The sequence below is a fragment of the Musa acuminata genome, chromosome BXJ3-7, assembly GCF_036884655.1.
Source record: "Musa acuminata AAA Group cultivar baxijiao chromosome BXJ3-7, Cavendish_Baxijiao_AAA, whole genome shotgun sequence".
NCBI lineage: Eukaryota > Viridiplantae > Streptophyta > Magnoliopsida > Zingiberales > Musaceae > Musa > Musa acuminata.
In genome coordinates this window covers 13,516,575-13,530,488 of record NC_088355.1, presented here as the reverse complement: position 1 = coordinate 13,530,488, position 13,914 = coordinate 13,516,575, and the positions used below count along the sequence as shown (strand labels likewise).

Below are 13,914 nucleotides of genomic sequence, written 5' to 3'. Positions count from 1 at the left end.
AACCTCTACTCATCGCAATGCCTACCATATGTGTGTGACCCTCTAACTCAGTGAGTCATACTTGTCAGAACTCCTTCTAACTCAGTGAATTATTATCTCTGAAATAATTCACTCGACTCATCGACTACGGACGTACTAGGCCACTACGCCGTAGTCCCCAGACGATACAGGGGAATCCAATCCATTGGACCTGTCTGTCCTCAGTTACCATGTACCTATAGTCCCTCATCCATCTAAGATCCCAGAGACCGTATATCGAGCATGGTGTTGTCAGACCCATACAATTTCTACTCGAGTCTCGCTCTAATCGGATTCTCCCGGAGAACTCTTTCTCTCTCAACCCGAATGACCCTGGCTAGGGATTTGTTTGAGCAAGAACACATGGGATATTCCTCTCATGACGCCGAGAGTGGATGATCCTCTATCGACACTCAATAGCCCTCGTAAGGTCGACTACCACTCCCAATGACCAGTTGTACTAGATCTGGGACAGCCAAACCTATAAGTCTGGTATCAAAGAGTGGAGCACTCATACAGGACATCCTTAGTGTCTCAAGTCTAAGGACCAGATACACCACTAGGACTACGGAATCGCTGTCTGATAATAAGGCATCATCAACCATCCAGCATTTCGTAAGCGGATCAATCAGTGAACTCATTCTCCAATGAGCACCTGTACTGTATCCCTAGTGTCCCTACACGAGCAGCTATGAGACCAGCTGCATCCATCATATGGACAGGTATACAGCACACCAGTCTTTCCGGTTATCACGATGTCCCTCTCGAGTAACCTATGACCGGGATTATTTAGGATATGTGTTTAAAAGTGAATCGATCTCATTATCGTGATCTCATCACGATCCGATTCCCATTGCACAAATCCAAGGACATCACAATATATATATGCATTTATGCAATAGTTATAAAGTGATATACGCCAAAATATAATAAGCAAAAAGATTCTGTATCAAGTCACACGTGTTATCACTCACGTGATTGGCTTGCTGGGCACCTATGACTAGCATGATGTCACATCTAGATTTCCCTATAGTCAAGTCCTTGACTTATATGCTATTATAAAATCCTCGTCAGAGACCAATGAAACTATCACAATTACTGAAGCCCAAAAATCTCTATACTGGTGTATAACTATATATGAAGAATACGATGTCCTCCTCCATAATTCTATATGGACCCTTGTACCCTTTCATCTCATATAAAATATCATCGGGTGTAAGTGGGTCTTTCGAATTAAGTAGAACCCAGATGGATATGTTGCTAGATATAAAGCACGTCCAGTGGCCAAAGGGTTTCATCAACGTCCTAGTATTAACTTCACAAAGACATTTAGTTTCGTTGTTAAATCCGTAATAATCTAACTTATCATAAGTTTGGTTATCTCAAAAGGTTGGCATTTACGATAACTTGATGTTAACAATGCTTTTTTACAAGGGATCCTCACTGAAGATGTCCTTATGTAGTAATCTCTTGGCTTTATCTACCCTTAGTATCCAAGGTATATTTGTAAACTACAAACAACTATTTATGAACTTCGTCAAGTTCCAAGAGTCTAGTACATCTAATTTGGCTCGTTTTTGACATCAACTAGTTTCATCAACTCCCAGTCTGATACATCAGTATTTCTCTATCAACAAAGTGGCAATACAATATATCTTCTAGTATATGTTGATGACATTATTGTCACGGACAATAATCTTATGGAGATCAAGGCATTCCTCAAGCATTTGATAGATTGATTCTCCCTTAAAGATTTAGGAACCTTGAGCTACTTTCTAGGAGTGGAAGCAACATATATATCTTTAGGACTCTTCTTATCACATAGAAAGTATATTTAGGATCTACTATCAAAGATGAATATGTAGGACGCAAAAACGGTTACAACTCGTCTATCTATTAGTAAATCACTCAAACTATGTGATGGAAGCCCTACTACGCATGTGATGTCGGCCTTAGATTTCTCTATAGTCAAGTTCTTGACTTACATACTATCACAAAATCCTCGTTAGAGACCAATGAACCTACCACAATTACTTAAGCTAAAATATCTCTATATTGGCGTAAAGCTATATATGAAGAATATGATATTCTCTTCCATAATTCTACATGGACCCCTATACCCTTTCATCTCACACAAAATATCATCGGGTGTACGTGACTCTTTCGAATTAAGCAGAACCCAGATAGATCCGTTGCTAGATATAAAGCGTGTCTGATAGCCAAAGAGTTTCATCAACATCCTAGTGTTGGCTTTACAAAGACATTAGTTCCATTGTTAAATCCGCAACAATCCGACTTATCCTGAGTTTGGCCATCTCAAAAGACTGACATTTACGATAACTCAATGTTAATAATACCTTTTTATAGGGGATCCTCACTAAAGATGTCTTAATGAAGTAATCTCTTGGCTTCATTCACCCTCAATATCCAAGGTATGTTTGTAAACTACAAAAAACTATTTATGGACTTCATTAAGCTCCAAAAGCCTGGTACACCGAATTTGGCTCGTTTTTGACATCAATTGGCTTCATCAACTCCAAGTCTGATACCTCACTATTTCTCCATCAACAAAGTGGTAATATAATATATCTTTTGGTATATGTGGATGATATTATTATCACGGGCAATAATCTTATGAAGATCAAGGCATTCCTCCAGCATTTGGTAGATCGATTGTCACTCAAAGATTTACGAATCTTGAGCTACTTTCTGGTAGTGGAAGCAACATATACATCTTTAGGACTCTTCTTATCATAAAGAAAGTATATTTAGGATCTGCTATTAAAGACAAATATGCATGATGCAAAAGCAGTTACAACTCCTTTATCTACTGGTGAATCACTCAAATTATGTGATGGAAGCCCTACTACCGACTTAACTCAATACCGCCAAGTACTTGGCTCCTTACAGTACTTATCTCTCACTTGTCTGCTAGTCATAGGTGCCCAGCAAGCCAATCACGTGAGTGATGGCACGTGTGACTTAATATAGAATCTTTTTGTTTATTATATTTTGACATCTATCACTTTATAACTATTGCATAAATGCATACATATATTGTGATGTCCTTGGATTTGTGCAATGGGAATCGGATCGTGTTGAGATCACGATAGTGAAATCGATTCACCTTTAAACACATATCCTAAATAATCCCGGTCATAGGTTACTCGAGAGGGATATTGTGATAACCGGACAGACTGGTGTGCTGTATACCCGTCCATATGATGGATGCAGCTGGTCTCATAGCTGCTTGTGTAGGGACACTAGGGATACAATACAGGTGCTCATTGGATAATGAGTTCACTGATTGATCCGCTTACGGAATGCTGGATGGTTGATGATGCCTTATTGTCAGACAGCGATTCCGTAGTCCTAGTGGTGTATCTGGTCCTTAGACTTGAGACACCAAGGATGTCCTGTATGAGTGCTCCACTCTTTGATACCAGACTTATAGGTTTGGCTGTCCCAGATCTAGTACAACTGGTCATTGGGAGTGGTAGTCGACCTTACGAGGGCTATTGAGTGTCGATAGAAGATCATCCACTCTTTGACGTCATGAGAGGAATATCCCATGTGTTCTTGCTCAGACAAATCCCTGGTCAGGGTCATTCGGGTTGAGAGAGAAAGAGTTCTCCGGGAGAATCCGATTAGAGCGAGACTCGAGAAGAAACCGTGTGGGTCTGACAACACCATGCTCGATATACGATCTCTGGTATATTAAATGGATGAGAGACTATAGGTACACGGTAACTGAGGACAGACAGGTCCAATGGATTGGATTCCCTTGTATCGTCTCGGGACTACGGCGTAGTGGCCTAGTACGTCCGTAGTCGATGAGTCGAGTGAATTATTACAGAGATAATAATTCACTGAGTTAGAAGGAGTTCTGACAGGTATGACTCACGGCCAGCTCGATATTGGGCCTAGAGGGTCACACACATATGGTAGGCATTGCGATGAATAAAGTTTCAGATATGAGATATCCGACGGAGCCCTTGTCTTATTGGATGCAGATCCAATACCTACTACGGAAGGACCCATTAGGGTTTGACACGGGATCTCTATAAATAGGAGGGATTCACAGCCTCATAGGCTAGAGTCTTTGCTTGCCTTTCCTATTCTCCTCTCCATCTCCACCTATGAGTAGGTCTGGAGTTTTGAAGAGCGTCGTCGTAACCCGATCACCGCTAGAGAGGAGGACGCTTGACCTCCTTCACCCTCTCCTAAGGATCTGCAAGGAAACAGGGATATACGATCTCCCTAGGTAACACAATCTACTCTATACATAGTTTCATGTTTCGCGGATTTTTGCGTACTAATCTTCGCACGACGACGAACATCTCTTTGAGAATCGGGGATTTTGTTTTTCTTGTTCTTCCGCTGCGCATATGATGTCGCCCCCAAGGATTTCCCAACACTGCCTAGATATCTCATTTGTGGTTAATAAATTATCACAATTTATGCATCGACTATATCTTAACGAAACCCTCAATCATGGTCTCTTTTTTCGCAAACACTCCCCCCTTCATCTCCGTGCCTTTGTTGATATTGATTGGGTAGAGAACTTTGATGATAGAACCTCCACGTCGGAATATATTATCTTCCTTGGAGTTAATCCAATTAGTTGGAGTTCTAAGAAGCAAAATACAATTGCACGATCTACAAGCTGAATACTATGTCATTGCAACCGCTACTACAAAACTCAATTGGGTCACGAATCTGCTTAAGGAACTTGACATCGACTCCACCTCTACTCCTACAATATATTATGATAATGTCAGAGCCATTTATCTGTGTGCCAATCTAGTATTTCACTAACACATGAAACACATTGTCATCGACTTTCACTTCGTGTGAGAGCAAGTTGTCGGACATCAATTATGTGTTTCTCACATACATACGACTGATCAACTAATATACTTACTCATGAAGCCTCTCGCTTGTAAACTATTTTAATCGGATCAGTCCAAGATTGATATCCTTAACATGAGTACTATATTGTAGGGGCATGATAGTAATTAAGATTTCTCATGATGTAGCTAAGATTTTTTCAACCGCACAAGAAAATCTTATTGTTAAAAAAAATTCTTCCTCCTAACGGTGTATAAATAGGAAGCACCATATCTTCATGAAAAAAATATCGTTCTTTATTTCATTCTTTCATAAGTCATCTATTCACATAATCATGGCATTGATTATTTCCTATGAACCTTCTCCTTTCTCATACAGTTTTTCACCGTGCTATTGGAAATTTGACATACTGATATGTAGTGTTACATATTTGTTTCTCTTTCTGATTGATTGATTGGCCTCATGCGCGACAGGATTGAAGAGCTGATCATTGGTCGAGAAGTGAACTCGGTGTGATTGATTTCTCTTCTTTCGTACAGCACAAGCGGTAGAATGTATGTACTCAGTGTTAAGCTGGTGGCGACCCAAGCATTCTCTCGTATATTGCAGTGGCGATCGCAGCAGTGAAGCTTGGATCTTTGGTCAACGCCGAGGCTATCTGCTTCACCAGCAGTCTCTGCAGCGTTGGCATTTCGACCTCGTCGAGATCGTAAGGTTGCGAGGTGTGTTCTACATCGATCGATGGACACGGGAGTACTGCTGCTGCACTGTGATCCGAAACACCGTACACATCATCCCGCGAAGGCCGCTCGTGGTTGTGCTCGCCTTCGTATGTCGCCAGCAAGAGCGATCCATCTTCTGCGCTCTTTTGAACCTAATGAGTCAAAGCGATGATGATGATGATCACCAGATGTATATTTGATGGTGAGGAGTTTTGATCTCTCGATCGGTACCTTCTTCTTGACGGGACAGGAAGGAGCAAAGGAGCATCTGAAGTAAGCTCGAGGGAAGGGGTTGTCTCTGGTGACCTTCTGACCATATTTCCTCCATTGATACCCATCCTTCACCACCTAACAACACCAAAACACCTATCTCGTAATTCTCCTTTCGTTTCCGATGTCGACTAAATGATATGCCATTCTTTGCTCAAAGATCGAACTCACCAAACTCGAATCGGTCGGGTCGATTCGGACGTACATCTTGGAGGTCTTGGGCATGGGGTCTTCGCCATGCTTGATCTGGTACTTGCAGCTGACTCCGTCAACCCTCTTCCTCTTCGGCGAGACTGACCCTTTTTCCTGGGGAGGGATGCTTGCGAGATCGAACAATCGACCACGGAGAGCGCTGTAGTTCATGTGCATGTCGCTGACCATCTCGGCGAGCCTCTTGTTCTCCTTGCTTATCTGGTTCAGCTTGGCCTCTACAACTCCGACCTGCGTTCCGCAAGCGAGACTGCGTTTTAGGAGAGCAAGACACTGCAGCAACGATCAAATAGCTACAAAGAATTAACCTCTTCTTTTCTTGGTGGACTCCTTTGATCGGGCTGCATATGAACAAGCATGATTGATGAACAACAGGTTCCCCTAATCCATCGAAGACACGAAGAGGTCTAAGGCAATAGCATCAGTTTGAACTCACCGGAGCATGGTCGGGAGACCGAAGAGGGCCGACGCTGAGGTCGAGGCTGAGGGAGGAGGATTGATTGGTCCAGGACGAATCCATCATCAGAAGTAGTCGTCTAGTACGGTTCCTTGAATCGAGAGCGAATCTGGATGAAGTGTGGCAATAAACTGGGTAGCGTTCTTATAAAGACGATGACTTCCTGGGAGAAGAAGGAAGAAGACTTTGAATTGGTACCAGTGACTCCAGAAGAATCAATGAGGATGACGTGGGGCGACAGACGCCATGCGGGACGTCAGCTCCCGACGTCTTATGGATTATGTCATCAAGCTTCCTTGTTTGAAAGACCAAAGGAATTCTAACAACATGTGTAGGAAGACTTGTGCAGGCAACAAAAATTTGGCAGATACCCCATTGACTTGAACCCATCCTTCAAAGAAATCTGCTACAAAACATTGACTCGGAAGTCGAGATATGGAAGTATCTGCTACAACTCGAGAGCGACCTTCGATTGTAGTTTGTAGAGAAGTCAACAAAGTAATGTAAACCCGTCGATGGCGGATGTGGATCACGTCTCCGAGTACTGGATGCTAGGAAAAACGTCAGAGAATGACTCAGCAATATACTGTTCTTTGATATTGATTAATGAGGTTTAGTAAGATCCTCGTCGGTAAAATACAAACAGTAGTAGGTGAAGAAAAATATGAAACAACACCCTCGTGATTCGTGCCACAGCTATCTAATTCTCACACGAATCACATACCGAGTGACGAATTAAGCCGTGACGCCAGGCGGCGTGGCGCGACGGAGGATAGAAATGGGACAAAACTGTAAATTCAGAAAGGCGGGGTCCGGTTCGCTGTCGCGAGGTGGTCAAGTCAAGGTGGGGCACATCAACCTTTTCAGATCGCGTGGCGGGTCGTGGCCCGTGCGATCCTACGTTACGTTACGTCACGACGTCGTGTAACGAGCCGAGGATGACACGGAACGACCGGAAGTCGTCGGTGATGAGCGCACGTGATACGCGCCGGGTGACGCCAGCGAGCGTTGCGTCACAGCAGTGACGACAGCGGTTCGCGGTGGGGGTGACGTGCTTGCCAGCAAGACTAGGTCTGTCTTAAAAATCTCTTGGCTGCCACGGCATCTGAAAACAGCATTCTACGTTTCTCTGCAACCGAGAAATGTTGTTATCGATCAGTGTTATGCTGTCAATATTCTACGGAGAGAGTTTGGCTGATAAATTATTAATTTCATGAGTGAGAAGTGTAACCGTTATTATTAAATATTATGTTTAATAATAACCATTCTTATTAAGTTTCATAATTCATTATAATCAATTTCTTCATTTATTATATTTTAAATATTTTAGTTTTTCATTCTAAATATAACTATTATTATTAAATATTTAATATCATTAAGTTTTTCATTATGGTTCAAACGTTATAAATTTGAATTAATTCTTGAACGTTATGAGTTGATGATAATAAATGTTCTTGATGAGAAAATATGAGGATTTTGGCCCATGGGTTTAATCATCTTTTTGAAGTAAAAAGATTTTTCTATACTATCTAAACCGAGAGTTCAGTCGAGAAGTGCCAAAGTTCAAGAAGAAACCTCTGTAGAAATTTTTGACAACAATGGCTGGAAGTACGCTATTTCGTTTCCATATCAGTTTTTATTGTGTTTCTATTATAATAATTTAGAAACACAAGTTGGTGTCAAAGAATTCTTACATTTGGTATCAGAGCCGATTGACCTATGCCTTGATATGAAAGAGTTTTCATGTTTTTTATACCATGAATATGACTTTATTTTGGTTTTTTTTAAACTTATAGATATATTTCATATTGAAAATTATGAGGATATGACATTTTCAATAATTTTAGACAATAAAATACTTATATTATGTATGCATATTTGATTATATATAATCATGCTTACGAGTTAATTTTATATGTCTAAAATATCTAGTGATCCATATAATCTTAATTAATTAAGAAGTATCCATAACATCCTTAATTAATTAAAATTATATATAAAGTTAAAATAAGGATACATAAGTAATTAGACATCATGTGACCGATTATATTTCATATAATAATTATTATCCCATAGGATCTTTTATTATATTTAATATAATTAATCAGGATAAAATATCAGATTATTTTTATAATTTACCCATAAGGATTATGAATTGGAATATAATTTGATAGTTTTACCGTAAAGACCATTTGAATCTATTTGAATTAAGAATTTAGCCCACAAGCAATTTTTATGTCATGAGCTTCATATTTTTTTTGGCATGTTTTACATTGGTAAAATATGTAATTTAGACTATTAAGCTTCAAATTTTGACATAAGCATGTTTGATTTTATGTAGTTTCTCATACTATTCATTTCTCTGATATTCGATGTGATATTCCTGAACTTAATAGTGATAACTATAAGATATGGAAGGAGAGGGTTCTCCTTCATTTAGGGTGGATAGATATTGATTATGCTATTAGGAAAGATAAACCACCTATAGTCACTAATACTAGTACTCATATCACATTATATGAGCGATAGAAGCGATCCAATCAGCTCAACGTGATGTTTATCAAAACTAAGATAATTGCTAGCATACGTGGTTTTATTGACCAGCATGAAAATGCCCGAGACTTGCTAAAAGCTATCGATGAGCAATTCATCACTTCAGATAAGGCACTAACAAGTACCTTAATAATAAAATTCTTATCCCTTAGACTCACCAACATAAAGGGTGTGCGTGAGCACATAATACAAATGTGAGATATTGTGGCTCAACTTAAGAAACTCGAGGTTAATATGTCAGAATCCTTCCTGGTGCACTATATTCTAAACACCCTTCCACCTCAATATGACTATTTTAAAATTTTATACAATACACATGAGGACAAATTGTCAATCAATGAATTAATGACCATGTATGTTCAAGAAAAAGAGAGGCTAGTGATGGAACTAGGTGAGAGTGCATTGATGGTAACCACTCACGGGAAGAATAAAACTAATAAAAACTAAGCCAATTAAAATGCTCATCATCATGGAAAAGATAAAATATCATCCCAAGTTGATATTAAGAAAGAAGCAAAGTGTTTCTTTTGTAAAAGAAAGGGACACATGAAGAAGAAATGTATAAAATTCTAACAATAGCTTGAAAAGAAAGGTAAATTAACCTTGTTTGTGTGTTATGAATCTAATATGGTCAATGTTAATATTAACACCTGGTAGATTGACTTTGGATTAACAATCCATATTGCAAATTCTATGTAGGGTATGCAAAACCTAAGGAAGCCAGTAGGAAGTGAGCAAAAAATTTTATCAGGAAATAAGATAGGCTCACATGTGGAGGCAATTGGAACATGCATTTTAACTTTAAGTAGTGGTTTTGTTTTAAAATTGAAAAGGACCTTTTATATACCAAGTTTATCACAAAACTTAATTTCTATTTCCAGACTCATACCATTTGGGTATTTCTTTAATTTTAAAGATACATCATTTTATTTTTATATAATTCTGATTGTGTTGGGAATGATATTTTGTTTGATGGTCTTTATCATATTTTATTACAAAATGATAATACTCAAAGTTCAATGCATGTTCACGTTGGTATTAAGAGGTGTAATATTAACGAGGACTCCTCTATATTATGACATTGGAGATTAGGACATATCTCCATAGAGAGAATTAAGAGATTAGTTAAAGATGGAGTACTTAGTACTCTTGATTTTACTAATTTTAAAACCTGTGTAGACTGTATTAAGGGAAAGCAGACCAATAAGTCCAAAAAGGGTGCTAATAGGAGTTATATATATTAGAGATCATTCATACTGATATATGTTGTCCAGAGATGGACATGGTCAGAAATACTTCATCTCCTTTATAGATAATTACTCACGATATATATATATATATATATATATATATATATATATATATATATTTGCTTCATAACAAAAGTGAAATATTGGATGCTTCATAACAAATGTAGTAAACAAATTAAAATTGTAAGATCAAATAGGGGTGCAGAATATTATAGTAGATATACTGAAAATGGACAAGCACCTGGTTCTTTTACTAAGTTTCTTCAAGAACATGGTATTGTTGCCTAATACACTATGCTTGGTTCGCCAAATCAGAAGGGTGTTGTAGAAAGAAGAAACCGAACATTATTAGACATGGTGTGGAGTATGCTTAACAACTCCAATCTTCCTAAGTTCTTATGGACTGAAGCACTAAAGACGGCTGTGTATATATTAAACCGAGTTCCAACCAAGGCTGTCCAAAAGACACCATTTGAATTATGAAAAGGTTGGAAACTGAGTTTGCGACATATGCGTGTTTGGGGATGTCCATCTGAAATCAGGATATAGAATCCACAAGAGAAGAAATTAGACCCAAGGACTATTAGTGGTTATTTCATTGCATATGCCGAAAAGTCCAAAGGTTACAGGTTCTATTATTCATTTAACACAACTAGGATTGTGGAATCAAGAAACGCTAAATTTCTTGAGGATGATGTGATTAGTGGGAGCGATCATTTCAAGAACATAGTTTCCGCACATGATCATATAGAATTTCAACCTTCCATAAAAAATGATAGATTGGTTATAGTTCATAGTACTCCTCAAGTACAAATTAGTGCTGAACAACCAATCATTGAAATTTCATAAGTTGTTAATAGTATTCTAATATATCAAGCAGTTCAGGAATTACAACAAGCTCCTGAACAATTAGATGAACCACAAGTTCCTTAGGGAAACATTGGTATATCATTAAGAAGATCTACTAGAAATAAAATATCAGTAATCCCTAATGATTATGTTGTATACCTACAAGAATTTGACTATAATATTGGAGTAAAAAATGATCCTGATACATTTTCACAAGCCATGAGTTGCAAAGAGTCAAATTTGTGGCTTGATACAATGAAAGAAGAGATGAATTCTATGATGAGCAATGGAGTCTGAGATCTTGTAGAGTTGCTTAATGAAGCAAAAGCTATTAGCTGCAAATGAGTCTTTAAAACTAAGAAAGATTCGTTAGGCAATATTGAGAGATACAAGGCAAGACTTGTTGCAAAGGGATTTACTCAAAAGTGTTAGGAAATCATGGGGGCGACATCACATGCATAGCGGAAGAACAAGAAAACAAAATCCCCGATTCCCAAAGAGATGTTCGTCGTCGTGCGAAGATTGGTACACAAAAATCCGCGAAACATGAAACTGCATATATTATAGATTGTGTTACCTAGGGAGATCGTATATCCCTGTTTCCTTGCAGATCCTTAGGAGAGGGTGAAGGAGGTCAAGCGTCCTCCTCTCTAGCGGTGATCGACACAGCAGGGTTGCAATGACGCTCCTCAAAACTCCAAGCCTGCTCTGAGGTAGAGAGGGAGAGGAGAATAAGAAAAGCAAGCAAAGACTCTAGCCTATGAGGCTCTAAATCCCTCCTATTTATAGAGGTCCCCTGTCAAACCCTAATGGGTCCTCCCCTAGTGGGTATTGGATCTGCATCCAATAAGACAAGGGCTCCGTCGGATATCTCATATCAGAACCTCTACTCGTCGTAATACCTACCATATGTGTGTGACCCTCTAGGCCCAATATCGAGCTGGCCGTGAGTCATGCCTGTCAGAACTCCTTCTAACTCAGTGAATTATTATCTCTGTAATAATTCACTCGACTTATCGACTACAGACGTACTAGGCCACTACGCCGTAGTCCCTAGACGATACAGGGGAATCCAATCCATTGGACCTATCTATCCTCAGTTACCGTGTACCTATAGTCCCTCATCCATCTAATATCCCAGAGACCGTATATCGAGCATGGTGCTGTCAGACCCATACGGTTTCTACTCAAGTCTTGCTCTAATCGGATTCTCCCGGAGAACTCTTTCTCTCTCAACCCGAATGACCCTGGCCAGGGATTTGTCTGAGCAAGAACACATGGGATATTCCTCTCATGACGCCGAGAGTGGATGATCCTCTATCGACACTCAATAGCCATCGTAAGGTCGACTACCACTCCCAATGACCAGCTGTACTAGATCTGGGACAGCCAAACCTATAAGTTTGGTATCAAAGAGTGGAGCACTCATACAGGACATCCTTGGTGTCTCATGTCTAAGGACCAGATACACCACTAGGACTATGGAATCGCTGTCTGACAATAAGGCATCATCAACCATCCAGCATTCCGTAAGCGAATCAATCAGTGAACTCATTCTCCAATGAGCACCTGTACTATATCCCTAGTGTCCCTACACGAGCAACTATGAGACCAGCTGCATCCATCATATGGACGGGTATACAGCACACTAGTCTGTCCGGTTATCACGATGTCCCTCTCGAGTAACCTATGACCGGGATTATTTAGGATATGTGTTTAAAAGTGAATCGATCTCATTATCGTGATCTCATCACGATCCGATTCCCATTGCACAAATCCAAGGAAATCATAATATATATATATATGCATATATGCAATAGTTATAAAGTGATATACGCCAAAATATAATAAGCAAAAAAATTCTGTATCAAGTCACATGTGCCATCACTCACGTGATTGGCTTGCTGGGCACCTATGACTAGCAATCTCCCACTTGACCTAAAGCCAATCATCTATGTTTCTGATCCCCATCAGACCCCTGTGACGCTCAAAAACAAAATGAGACAATGGCTTTGTCAGTGGATCTGCAATGTTATCTTCGGATGGAACTATTTCCACTACTACATCTCCTCGGGTTACGATCTCTCTGATAAGCTGGAACCTCCTCAGAACACTTCTGATGAGACCCGGGTTCCCATATTTGAGTAATCGCCCCATAGTTGTCGCAATATAAGGAAGTCGACTTCTCGTTATTCGGAATGACTCCCAAATCTGTGATGAACATCTTCACCCAGACTCCCTCTTTTGCTGCATCTGATGCAGCAATATACTCTGCCTCTATGGTCGAGTCAGTAGTAGTATCTTGCTTGGAACTCTTCCAGCACACTGCTCCTCCATTCAAGGTGTACACATACCTTGAATTCGACTTGCTATCATCGATATCAAACTGAAAACTTGAGTCAGTGTAGCCTTCAACCTTAAGGCTATTACCTCCATATACTAGTAAAAGATCCTTAGTCCTTCTCAAGTACTTAAGGATACACTTTACTTCTTTCCAGTGCTTCAAGCCTGGATCCGCCTGATACCTGCTCGTGACACTCAGAGCATGCACTATATCAGGCCTAGTACATAGCATGGCATACATGATAGACCCTATTGCTGACGCATAAGGTATCATGTTCGCCCTTTCTTGGAATTTTCCATGCCAAAACTTTTGACAATGGTTTCTATATACTTGGACTGGACAAGTCAAGCATCCTCTTGGATCTATCTCTATAGATTCTAATCCCCAAGA

General features: G+C 39.6%; 1 protein-coding gene across 3 annotated transcripts; it reads right to left on the bottom strand.

Moving 5' to 3' along the window:
* Positions 1-5,143: 5,143 nt before the first annotated feature.
* Positions 5,144-6,663, bottom strand: LOC103991960 (probable WRKY transcription factor 40). Of its 3 annotated transcripts, XM_009411507.3 has the most exons (5): positions 6,508-6,663; positions 6,380-6,412; positions 6,033-6,302; positions 5,823-5,939; positions 5,144-5,743 (listed from the first exon to the last, which is right to left on the bottom strand). In XM_009411507.3, exons 1-5 carry the CDS (start codon positions 6,592-6,594, stop codon positions 5,438-5,440), a joined length of 813 nt encoding a protein of 270 aa, XP_009409782.2. In that variant the 5' UTR covers positions 6,595-6,663; the 3' UTR covers positions 5,144-5,437. The 3 variants fall into 3 exon arrangements, with proteins under 3 accessions (XP_009409782.2, XP_065017198.1, XP_065017197.1); XM_065161126.1 differs by lacking the exon at positions 6,380-6,412 and having other exon boundaries at positions 6,508-6,660; XM_065161125.1 differs by lacking the exon at positions 6,380-6,412 and having other exon boundaries at positions 6,033-6,344; positions 6,508-6,644.
* Positions 6,664-13,914: the final 7,251 nt, after the last annotated feature.

Excerpts from the sequence above, each read along its gene's own strand:
- LOC103991960 (XM_065161125.1), bottom strand. The coding sequence starts at position 6,594 with ATGATGGATTCGTCCTGGACCAATCAATCCTCCTCCCTCAGCCTCGAC. Across the intron at positions 6,345-6,507 it reads GGTCTCCCGACCATGCTCCG|TGTCTTGCTCTCCTAAAACG; the intron begins GTGAGTTCAAAC and ends TCGTTGCTGCAG. Across the intron at positions 5,744-5,822 it reads CCTGTCCCGTCAAGAAGAAG|GTTCAAAAGAGCGCAGAAGA; the intron begins GTACCGATCGAG and ends TTGACTCATTAG.